This window comes from Pteronotus mesoamericanus, unplaced genomic scaffold, assembly GCF_021234165.1.
Source record: "Pteronotus mesoamericanus isolate MK-2021 breed Mesoamerican mustached bat unplaced genomic scaffold, CSHL_Meso_final contig_26, whole genome shotgun sequence".
NCBI classification, from domain to species: domain Eukaryota; kingdom Metazoa; phylum Chordata; class Mammalia; order Chiroptera; family Mormoopidae; genus Pteronotus; species Pteronotus mesoamericanus.
Window position 1 is genome coordinate 5,074,707 of NW_026555109.1, and position 12,092 is coordinate 5,086,798.

The following is a 12,092-nucleotide window of genomic DNA, read 5'->3' on the forward strand; positions in this document are numbered from 1 at the left end:
AACAAAGAAACCTATCAAGTTAAGAAGATCAGAAAAAAAATAAATGGGGGTCAAGGGGTGGAAATTGGGAAAGCCTGCATGGCCATCAGAATGCAGCTGTGATCTTACTCCTATCTTTTGCTTGCACTTATCAGCTCTGTAAGGTCCCAGAATACAGTATTTCCTTGTACTTTAAATTAATAGGAATTTAGTTATCTGGCATAGTATTATTTATATCTTCTTCAAAGATTTAAATTGAGGCATACAATGTATAAAAATACATTTAGCTTGCCTTGGTAAACTTGTTTTCTTAAAATCTAGGTGCAGAGAATGAACTAAACAGTTTTTAATAATTGATTTATTGCTTTATGAACTTGATTATAAATGATTTTTTTTAACACCTATATAAGAATCATTTAGCATCGCAGCTGATAATAACTAGGTCTACATATAAATGGCTGTCTAGGTTTACCTCTGAATATTTTTCGTCCTCATTTTGAGGTATTTTTTCTGTCTTTACAGAAAGAACGGAAGGAAAAAATCTGGGACCCTATTCACAGAGTGGCCCTGGCAGAAGCTTGTAGAAAACAGGAAGAATTTGATGTTTCCAACAACTGCCCTTCTCAAGTTGGTGCTCATCATTTTTTTTCACACATCACTGTAGGGCCATGTACCATAGAGTTCTTACATGATTATTAATAGGGTTTTCCCCCACAAGTTCTAAGTTGTTTAGTTATACTCATATTTCCTTTATTATTTATCTGCAATCAATTCTTAAAAACTTACTGAACATGTGAAAGTGCTTAAATCATAAGTATGTACTCATGAATTATCACAAAGTGAACTCTTCTGTATTAGCTGCATCATCTCAAGTGTCTGCCAACTTATTGCTCCCTTGTTCCTCCCTAAAGGTGATCACCATCCTCACTTCTAAAACTATTGAATGATTACATCTATTTCCTCTTTTGTAAAATGGAATTACACAATATACATTCTTTTATATATAGCTGTTCTCAGTATATTGGTGAGATTCATCTATATTTGGAGTGTTGAAATAGTTCACTTCCCTTGCGCGCGCGCTCGCTCTCGCTCACTCGCTCTCTCTCTCTCTATACACCCACTCTGCATATTGGTATTTTCTTTGTTTTTAATTTTTGGTTATTATGAAAAATACTATTTTGAACATTCTTGTGCATTTTGGGAGGGCTTATAATTGGTCATACCAATTCACATGCCCACAAGAAGCATATGAGGGGAGGACCCCAAAATAACTGGAATTTATTTACTAAAAAATTGTGCATTTTTTCTTACATGTTTAAACTTCAGTCACCTTCAAAGTACTCTCCATTTGATGTAGTACACCTATTGAGATATTTTTTCCACTGCTCAGAACAGTTTTTGAACTCATTGATTTTGATGCCTTTTAGTGCTGCTGCTGTTTTTTGTTTCACCTCTTCCACATCAGCAAAATATTTTCCTTTGAGGATTTTTTTCATCTAGGGAAACAAAAAAAAGTCGCTCAGGGTGAGATCTGGTAAATAGGGAGGGTGGGGCACAGAGTTTATACTGTTTTTCTTCAAAAACTGCTGAGCAGTCAGCATGATGTGAGCAGGTGTGTTCATAAATCAGCCCTCATGAAAAGGACAAACACATTGAAAGAGTCTTCAGAAAAATTCATTGAAGCCGAATGCAGCCTCTCACAACAATGCCATCTAGTGCGCTGGTATGGATGGGTCCCTAGAACACTCACCTAGCAAGAGAAGCCTGTACTACAAGGGGCCCAGGCTCCAGAAGATAATTCCAGAGTTTTTTGGGGGTCCTCCCTCGTATGAGAGTTCTAGTGTTCTCCGTCCTTAAAAAGCCAGTAAATTTTTTTTGAATCAATTTATAAAATAAAAATAATGTCTTGATTAATTGTGTAGAAAATGTTTGCTAGTTGCAGAAACTTTTGGACAATACAGGTGTATAAATTAGCAAGTGAAAGCCTCCAAAATGCCACCTTCCGGGGATAGTAATAGCAACTCTGTGTTTATCCTTCTTAATCTTTTAATGAATGAATGTACCTCTTGTTAATCAGAAGTGGAATCATATTAGTGGTTCTCCACCTTGGCTGCATATTAGAATCATATGAAGAACTTTAAAACTGTCAGTGCTTTAGCCCTAGAGAGTAATCAAATCAAAACCTTGCAGGAAGGCAGACATTTTTAAAAGCTTCCCATGAGCTTTAATTAACATACAGCTAGGGTTGAAGACCACGGGGCTGTATAGATCTGTATACACATTTAATTTATATTTACTTAATCTGTGTACAGCACCCTTTTCTGAACAGCTGTGAACTTTTCTATTAGATCAGTATTTGTCCTGATTCATCCTTTTATTGGACACAATAAATGTAGTGCTTCAGGTGCTACATACATATGGCTAACGTTGTAAAAGAGGGAGCTGGATTTAATATTGTAGACCAAAAATGTCTTTTTAATTGTATTTTTCCTTTAAGGGGGAGTAATTGATCGATATGTTAAATAATTAAAAACAAAGCATAGCTTAAGATTTTTGAAACATGAAAATTAAATTTTTATTTACTAGGGTCATTGAGGTGAATGTAGTGCAGTCTAATGTAGTATGTAGTTAAATACTTAGGTTGAAGCACTTGAAATTCTCATTTTTATAGATCAAAATGGTTAATTAGCTTGTATGTACATGGCCATGAATATAGTATATATTTAACTTACCATGTTCTAAAAGAGGTAAGACAGTTCATGGTTTTTATTATTTATTTGGATTCTTAAGAAACGGATTTTAAATGGAAACAATCCTAATATAAAAATCTAAAAGTTTATAGATAACTTATTTTATAGCAATTTTAGAATTAATTTTGGAAATGAGTTATACAAATTACAGATATGTGACCAAGACACGTTTTGGCCAAAAGATACTACCAACATATAACATAGTGTCTTTCTTAAAGTGGGCAGAGTGACTGAATGAAAAATTGAGTAAAAGAAGTATTTTTTTAATGTTTAATATTAATTGATACCTGCATCATTAAATTGAACAAGTTGCATAGATATAAAATGAAAATGTGTTCGTATATTTTTCCAGGATAAAATGACTACTTTTGGGTCATACTGTGTCTTTGGTTATATGTTAATATAACTTTTCAAGAGTACAAAATGTACTGATATTACTTTGTGTTCTAATTGATTAGGCAAATAAGCTAATCAAGGAGGAGCTCCAAAGTCAAGTGGAATTGCTAAATTCTTTTGAGAAAAAATATAGTGATCCTGGCCCTGTATATGACTGCTTGGTATGGCATGATGGTGAAGTCTGGAGGTAAACTTTATGTATTTTTTATAGCTCTTTATTTCAGAATATTTTTATCTACTCTAAAGGAAATTCAGTCCTCTGAACTATCAGAGATTTGGTTTATTATGACATTAACATCACTAAGCAACACTATTTAAAAGCCAGATTACCTTTTGGATAGTTTTTAACAAGGTTTTTGAACTTCTTAGTACTTTGAACACTAAACCTGATACTTAGACGTGTTTTTAAAAAGCTTATTTCATCAACTAGATAGTTATCATTAACCTGATTTTAGCACGTTAATCATTTATATATGTAGAAATGTTCCTGATCAAAGCTGGGCAATTTGGAAAGTAACTGCAAAAGATTGTTGTAAAGGATCTACTTTGAACAAAGAGGAAAATTGAATGAAGATATCTCAATAGAGATAAAGTAGCTAAGTTGAAGTGAGGCAGTATAATACAGGCAGTATGCTACAGAATTCAGTCTCAGATGGAATCCTAGCTATGTGACTCTGAATGTCTTATACCTCTCTGAGCCTGTTTCCTTACCTGTTAATTGAGATGATAATACTAGCTTCTTAAAGGATTTTGTAAAAATTCATTTTGGTGTTTCTAGACCCAGTATTTACTCCATAAATGTAAGCTATTACTTCTCCTGCTACTAATGATAATAGTAATTATCATTACTACTAATGATACTGCTATTAAATGTACAGGATAAGTAACTTGGTGATTTATACCAAGTTACCTATCCATTTTCAGATTCTTTCTTATTGAATTGTACACTGAAGATGTGTTTCTTGGAGTTGGGTGGTATGACTTTTTGAATTCTATCTGCATGGAAATAAGAATATGTTCTTAATACAGATAATTAAACATATGCATGTTTTAGGGTACCTGCAGTAAGCCAAGAATCTTTATTTAAAACTTTTTTTTGCTTTTGATAGAGTTGTATTTCACTTTTTTTTTTGATCCCTAAAACTTGAAATCATGTATGGTTTTGTAGTTTGAGTCCCTCTTCATATGCAGAGAGTCATTTCCCAAGATACAGAACAAGATATAATGACTTGATTACTTTTCTCAGATTGTTTACACTACAGTGTACTCTTCTTAAAGGAGGGCTTTCCTCCCTTGGATGTGAGTACTAACTCATCTCTGACAATGGTATAAATTTTTAATTGAATGAGAAATCTCTGCTCCCTTTGGGACTGAAAGTGTTAATAAAATATTTGCACTTTTCCATCAGATGTTGTTAAATATTAATGCAGTTTCTGCATGTATTCAGGTATGTTGTTTGGGCGTGTGTATACATGTAAGTGTGCACTCATTTGTGAACAGTTTTTTTTTTCCTAAAAGCTGTGCAGAAAGCTTTGAACCCAGCGTTTATAATATAAAGTGTTCAAACATGTTGTTTAGCAAATTTTGCTACATCCACCAGGTGGTGTAACAGGATAAAGTCATTCCCAGTGATAAGACTTAGGTGAGTTTTAGTGTGGGAGAGAAGGCAAGGTTAAAAGTGAAGAAAATACTAGATACAAAAAAGTGTATGTGGGGGAAATTAATACAAAATATACTACAAAAGGACTTAAAGAAATACTATAATATCAGTGGGGATTGAGTAGTGGGGCAATAGGTGGTTTCATTTAAAGTGTTTGCCACATGTGACTGAGAACTAATGGATATTTTGTTCTAAGAAGAAGGTATTTGGGATCAGGATATCCCAGGTCTATGTTTCCAAGAGTTTCTCTTGGTCCTTAAGGCAGTTGACAAAGTGTTATACTGTAACAGTTTGTTGACAGTATTCTAAGACACCTTTATAATTTTTCTGTTGGAAACGGTATTTAATCAAACATTAAATGAAATATAATGTGAAATCACTAGAGTAAAATTTTAGAAACTGTTACAATGAATGAAAAGTACAGCAGAATTATGCTTCAGGTACTACTAGAGATAACTTTTTTTGCATCATAATATATCACATAGGGCTTTAATTTCCCCATCTCATCTCAGAATGAGATCCAGAAATATTTTTAGGAGAATCTTAAAAGACTCCATATTACCTAAGGCAAATCTAGGCACTGTCATTTCAGAAATGCTAGCCGTTTCTGAGGAAGGGTTAAGTGATCTTAAGTATCCTGTGTTTCTTTTGTCTTTGTTTCACAAAAAATGTCAAGTCTGCCTCTCCATCTACCACATTTATGGCAATTGTTAAACCCACATCTCTGCACTTAGTAGGTAACCTACTATAACAATATTCTTAAATATTCACCAGGAGGTATAGTGTCAAACTGACTATCACACTTTATGGAACAAAAACTGGTTGAGAGAAACATTTCATATGAGTATTTATAGAAGATTACATAAAGGAAAGACTGTTAATTGCTTTCTTTTTGGTGATTTTTGATCCTGCTATCTCAGGTTTTTGTTTTTCAGATTTGATGAAAACTATATATTTTTTTCCATAGAAAATTGAAGAAATGTATTTAAAATGTTTGGAAGTTTAGAACCCTAGAATCCTGTTTCTTCTATCCTGTCACACATATGCCCTCATTCTTTCCATGAACCTCATTTTTATATTCCCTTTCTCTGTATTCTAACAACTGTTCCTTGAATTAAGCTAAGCAGACCTTCAGAAAGTTATAACCTTGCAGCACATTCATGTTTACCATTTGTGGAGTTATTTAATGTAGTCACTAAATTTTATATTTATTTTGATAGCATGCTTGAATTGAACCAGTTTATATTGATGGTGTTTATAAGAAACTGATCTGTAAAATGTGTCACTGCATTTGCTGTGAGAATTTTTCAATCACAGTTGACATTCAATATTATATTACAGATGTACCACCCAGTGACTGGACATTTCGTAATTTATCAAGTGATTATCCTATAAATCTCATACTCATCTGACACCGTACATATTTATTAGAATACATACATAGTTATTAGAATATTATTGACTAAATTCTCTATGCCGTACTTTACATCCCCATGACTATTGTGTAACTATCAATTTGTGCTTCTTAATCCCTTCACTTTTTTCACCCTCCTCCCATCCCCCACTTCCACATAGCAACAGTTAAAATGCTCTCTGTATCTATGAGTCTTTTTCTGTTCTTGTTCATTTATTTTCTTTTTTTAGATTCAGCTGTTGATGGACATGTGTTTGTTCCCGTTTTATTCATATTTTTTATCTTTTTCTTCCTAAAGAATACCCTTTAACATTTCATGTATTACTGGTTTGGTAGTCATGAATGCCTTTAGCTTTTTCTTGTCTGGGAGACTCTTTATGTGTTCTTTGATTCTAAATGATAACTTTGCTGGGTAGAGTAATCTTAATTGTAGGTCCTTGCTTTTAATCACTTTGAGTACTTCTTGCCAGTCTCTTCTTGCCTGCAGTTTCTTTTGAGAAATCAGTTGACAGCCTTTTGGGAACTCCTTTGTAGGTAATTGTCTACTTTTCTCTTGCTGCTTTTAAGATTCTCTCTTTATCATTAACCTTTGGCATTTTAATTATGACGTGTCTTGGTTTGGCTCTCTATGTCCATCTTGTTTGTGACTTTCTGATCTTCCTGGACTTGTGTGTCTATTTCCTTCACCAGACTGGGGAATTTTTCTTTCCTTATTTTTTCAAATAATTTTTCAATTTTTTGCTCTTCCTCTTCTCCTTCTGGCACCCCTGTGATTTGGATGTTGCTGTGTTTGACGATGTCCCAGATGCCCCTTAAGTTATCCTCATTTTTTTAGATTCCTTTTTCTTCTTGCTGTTCTAATTAAATGTTTTTTCTTCCCCAAAAAGCTTCTGTTGAGAAATTTGCTGACAGTCTTATGGGAGCTCCCTTGTGGGTAACTCCTTTTCTCGCTGCTTTTAAGATTCTATTTGTCTTTAACCTTTTGCATTTTAATTATGAGGTGTCTTGTTTTTTGACTCTTTGACTTCATATTGTTTAGGACTTTCTGCACTTTCCAGACTTGTATGTCTGTTTCCTTTGTCAGGTTAGGGAAGTTTTCTGACTTTTTTTTTAAAAATAGATTTTCAATTTCCTGCTCTCTGTCATTTCCTTCTGGCACCCTCATGATTCAGATGTTGGCCACTTTAAGTTGTCCCAGAGGCTCCTTACACTATCCTAATTTATTTTATTTTTGTATTCTTTATTCTTTTATGCTGTTCTGTTTGGGTGGTTTTTGCTTCCTTATTTTCCAAATTGCTGATTTAATTCTTGGCTTCATCTACTCTACTATTGATTCCCTGTAAATTATTCTTCATTTCAGTTAGTGTATCCTTCATTTCTGATTGGTTCTTTTTCTGTGGATTCCATGTCCTTTTTTATGATTTGAAGTTCTAAGTTCAACTACTCTTCCCGTAAGTTCATTGAGCATCTTTATAAACCAGTGTTTTGAACTCTACATCTAGTAGATTGCTTGTCTCCATTTTGTTTAGTTCTTTTTCTGGAGTTTTGTTCTATTTTTTAGTTTGGAACATGTTTCTTTGTCTCCTCAGTTTGGCAGCCTCCCTGTGTTTGTTTCTATGTATTAGGTAAAGCTGCTACATCTCCTCAACTTGGTAGAGTGGCCTAATGTAGTAGGATCCTGTAGGGTCCAAGAGTATAGCCTCCTCATTCACTCATGCTGGGTACTCCAGTGTGCCCCCACCATGTGGGCTATGTGCACCCTCCTGTTGTAGTTGAGCCTTGATTGCTCTGGGCACATCAATGGCAGGGATTTACTCAACAGTCAATTCAGCTTCAAGGACTTTCTTCGACAAGCATGGTGGATCAGCCGTGTGGGGGGCCCACCCCAAGGAGGAAGACGTATTTCAGGAAGGCTCTGGTGCCTGCTGATTGTACCTCTTGAGTGCATCTCATGTGGAGATGGTTGGGTGGTGCTTCAGTGTGATCTGAAGCTGTCTGCCAGGTACTCTGGGGCCTTCTGAATGGTGCAGGCCAAGGTCTGCCACCACCATCACTGTTCTGCCTAGGGCCACCCAGCATGAGCTATAAAGTGATCTGCAGATAGCTGCTACTTGTTCTGGCCTTGGAGGTTCCTAGAAGAGTCCAAGCTGCACCAAGGCTGGCTGCAGCTAGCGCCAGGCTTGGGGCCACTTAGTGAGCAGTATGTGGCCCACTGAGGCCGAATGCTGCTTGTTTGGGAGATTTTAGGAAAGTCTGAAGCATGAGCCAAGACAGGCCATTCTTATGGAACACTCACTGGAAACAGCTTGGATGGGCCTGCAAGTTGGGTGTGGCAGGGTCTCAGGGAGTAACCAGAACAGGGCAAATGATATTAGCCAGGTTAAGGGAGTCTCAGGAATGACTCACAGCTGCCGGCCCTGTGGGTGGAGGGCTCAGAAAAGGAACAATGGCCTCTGCCAGCACTTCTCTCTCAGAGAAAGCTGCCCCTGCAGCTCTCATCCTGGTGCTAGACAGACAGTTCATTTCCTCCCTGTATGTCCATGATGCCTTTGGAGTTGCAGCCCCAGCGCTGAAGCACAGAGTGAGCCAGTCTGAGCAAGTTTGTGTGGAATACTGGGGACTCCAGCCACGCTCCATCTCACTCAGCCACAATCCTCACTAGTTTTCACAGCTAAAAGTTATGGTGACTTCTCTTCCTGGCACTGGAACCCTGGGCTTGGGGGGAGAGGTTAATGGGAGGGCTGGGATCCCTTACTCATTGGGAGGTCTTCATAAATCAAGATACGCCTCATGATTTTTATCTGCCACACATGGTGGTAGGACCTGCTCATTTTGCATCTCTGCCCCTCCTACCAGCCTTGATGTGGCTGCTTCTTTATATCCTTAGTTGTAGGACTTCTGTTCAGCTGAATTTCAGGCTGTTCTGAATGATGACTATGTAGTTTAGTTGTAATTTTGATGTGGTTGTGAGAGGATGCAAGTACCATATTTACCTATGCCACCATCTTGACCACTCTTGCTGTGAGAATGTTGTTAAAATATTGATTCATACTTGAGCAGCTTCTTCGTACCAGGTAGACTCTCTAGAAGTTACTCCATGGACTCAAGACCCTGTGGAAGCAAATATTGGGAACATCTGAAACCATCTAGGAGGCATCATGAAAGATTTCATTGAGGGATTAGCAAAGTTAGCTAAGAGGGTGGAAAAGGGAGGCTGAAGTTTAGAGGGGAAAGATCCAGAACACAACAGAGGAACTCTTAGAAATTTAGAGTGTATACGGGCTGGATGAAAGAAATAGAGAACTTTAGAGATGTTTTTCAGGATGGATACTGGCCCTCCATTTTGGAACCAGAAGTGCTACTCTATCTAGCAAATATGGAGCATTTGGTGGCATAATATTTACCGTTTAACCTCAGTCCTAACTCCAATTGATATACTACTTGTTTTCTCTTTGCCTGTTTTTCCTCGTGTTTAATTTTCTGTATCTTGCTATATTGTATGTCTTTTTTCGAAATGTTTTAAAACATTTTAGCTATACATTGATTGAGGTGTATGAGGAGAGAACCCAAAAAAACTCAGAATTATCTTATGGAGGGGACCCCTTGTAGTATAGGTTTCTCCCATTAGGTGAATGTTCCAGGAACCCATCTGTGTCAGTGTACTTAGCTGGCATTGTTGTGAGAGGCTGTGTTCTGCCTCAGTGAATTTTTTTGAAGCCTCTGAGCGTGTTTGCCCCTTTCATGATTGGTGATTTATGAGCACACCTGCCCACACCATGCTGAGTATTCAGCACTTTTTGACCAAAAACTACATGACCCTTGTGCCCACCCGCCCTGTTCACCAGATCTCACCCTGAGTGACTTTTTTTGTTTCCCTGAATGAAAAAAATTCTTAAAGGGAAACATTTTGCCAGTGTGGAAGAGGTGAAACAAAAAATGGTGGGAGCACTAAAAGCCATCAGAATCGAGTTCAGAAATTGTTTTGAGCAGTAGAAAAAAAATCTCAATAGGTGTATTGTATGAAATAGTACTTTAAAGGTAACTAAAGTTTAACCATGTAAGAATAAATACACAATTTCTTATAAATCCAGTTTTTTTGGGGGGATTACCCCTTGTATACATAACAGTTTTAGAGATCCTCCTTTCCAATTTGTTTTAGTTTGTTCATGGAATATTTACTTTAGTATTTATAATGCCCTGTGTACAAGCAAAAAGCTAAAATGGGGAGAGAGCAGACAGGAGGACAGCCATAAAACTATGTAGAAAATGCTTTTTGTAATAAAAAATAAATGTTTGCCTGAAGTTGCTACAGCTGTGGGATGGAAGCTCGATAATAGTTTTTGCTTCAAGGAGCCTGCATGTGTTGTTGGATTCATGAAGCCAGTTCTAGAAGGAGCAGGAAGTAAGACCTAGGCTGTGTGTCAAAAATTATCCTTAGCTATCCTAAATCTCCAGGTTAAGCTTTAGTCTAATTTCTTAAGTGGCCGTAAGACTTTCTGCCTGGAGTTTTGTGAAGCTGCATAACCTAATCTTTACTGATGACTATAAAACAGAGAAACCTAAGCCAGGCAGTTACTGTTTGCTATGTTGGAAGCAGATCAGGCAGTAAGACATGAGAAACAGTAGTATAGGATTTGTAGTGTGGTAAGAAAATAGATTTCATTGACTATTCTATACTTTGAATTTACAGAGCCTGCATTGATTCGAATGAAGATGGGGACTTCAGTAAATCTACTATACTGAGAAACTACAAAGAAGCCCAAGAATATGGCTCTTTTGGCACAGCTGAGATGTTGAATTACTCCGTTAATATATATGATGATGGAAACCTGCTCTCTATTGTGACCAGTGGAGGTACTCTGTTTCAGATTCGTTAATTAGAGTTAAATTTACAAAGTGCAAGATGGTAAATTCCTATAGCCAAAGGCAGCTCTATGGAAAATTTAATTGAGAGATTTCTACTGAAGAACTAGGTCTGGAATAATAAATGTGATTTGATTCCTTGGTAAGGTGTTGTTTCTTAAAATCATAGTCATGTAGGATCCATTCCAAGAGTACAAGCGTGGTGCAACCACAAAAAAAAAATCCATCGGCATAATCCATTTTTTTTGAAATGACACAGAATGCTATAGTAAAGATCTTTTTACCTAACTCTTTGTACTCTTGAGTGAAACAATCTAAATACCCATCAACAAAAGAATAGGTTTTTAAAAATTGTGTATTATTTACACTGTGGAATATTACACAGCAGTCAGAACAAATAAATATACATATACTTATCTCAAATACATACATTTATAATTAAAATATTAATGCTAAAACATTTGTGTAAAATTATAAAATATGCAAAATAATACTATACTTCTGGATAGTGGTTACTCCTGGTAAGGGAGCAAGGACAATGAAGTAGGAGGCTTTAACTCTTTATCACGCCTTCCTCAATTTCATTAAGGCATAGCTGAATAACCGAAGTATAATATATACTCTGTGCGTGTATATAAGTTTGATAAGTTTTGATAGATGCATACTGCCAGGAAACCATCACCACTGTCAAGATAATGATCACACCCGTTACGCCCAGTAGTTTGCTTGTCTTCTTTTGTAAATCAGCCTTGTCTCCACCCACATCCCCTGGTAGCTACTGAACTGCTTTTTGTCCTCTAGTATTTGCGTTTTCTAGATTTTTGTGTAAGTGGAATAAAAAAATTTTTTTTACCTGCCCTATTCCAGAGTAATGGTTTGAAATTCACTTATGATTATAAATAGCTTGTTCCTTATTATTATTTCATGTGAATAAATCATGATTTGTTTGTTTATTCACCTGTTGATGGATATTTTGATTGTTCCAACATTTGGATACAAGTCTCTGTGTGGAAATATGTTTTGGTTTAAT

The 12,092-nt window shown here is 36.2% G+C and overlaps 1 protein-coding gene across 3 annotated transcripts in view; it reads left to right on the forward strand.

Annotated features, from left to right (window-relative positions):
* The window catches only part of TPP2 (tripeptidyl peptidase 2), an 88,288-nt gene that overhangs the window by 12,716 nt on the left and 63,480 nt on the right, over positions 1-12,092 (forward strand). For all 3 annotated transcript variants that reach the window (XM_054574364.1, XM_054574365.1, XM_054574366.1), the window contains exons 4-6: positions 502-606; positions 3,188-3,312; positions 10,890-11,053. In XM_054574364.1, the coding sequence (XP_054430339.1) occupies positions 502-606; positions 3,188-3,312; positions 10,890-11,053 (394 nt within the window). The remainder of the gene's footprint in view (positions 1-501; positions 607-3,187; positions 3,313-10,889; positions 11,054-12,092) is intronic.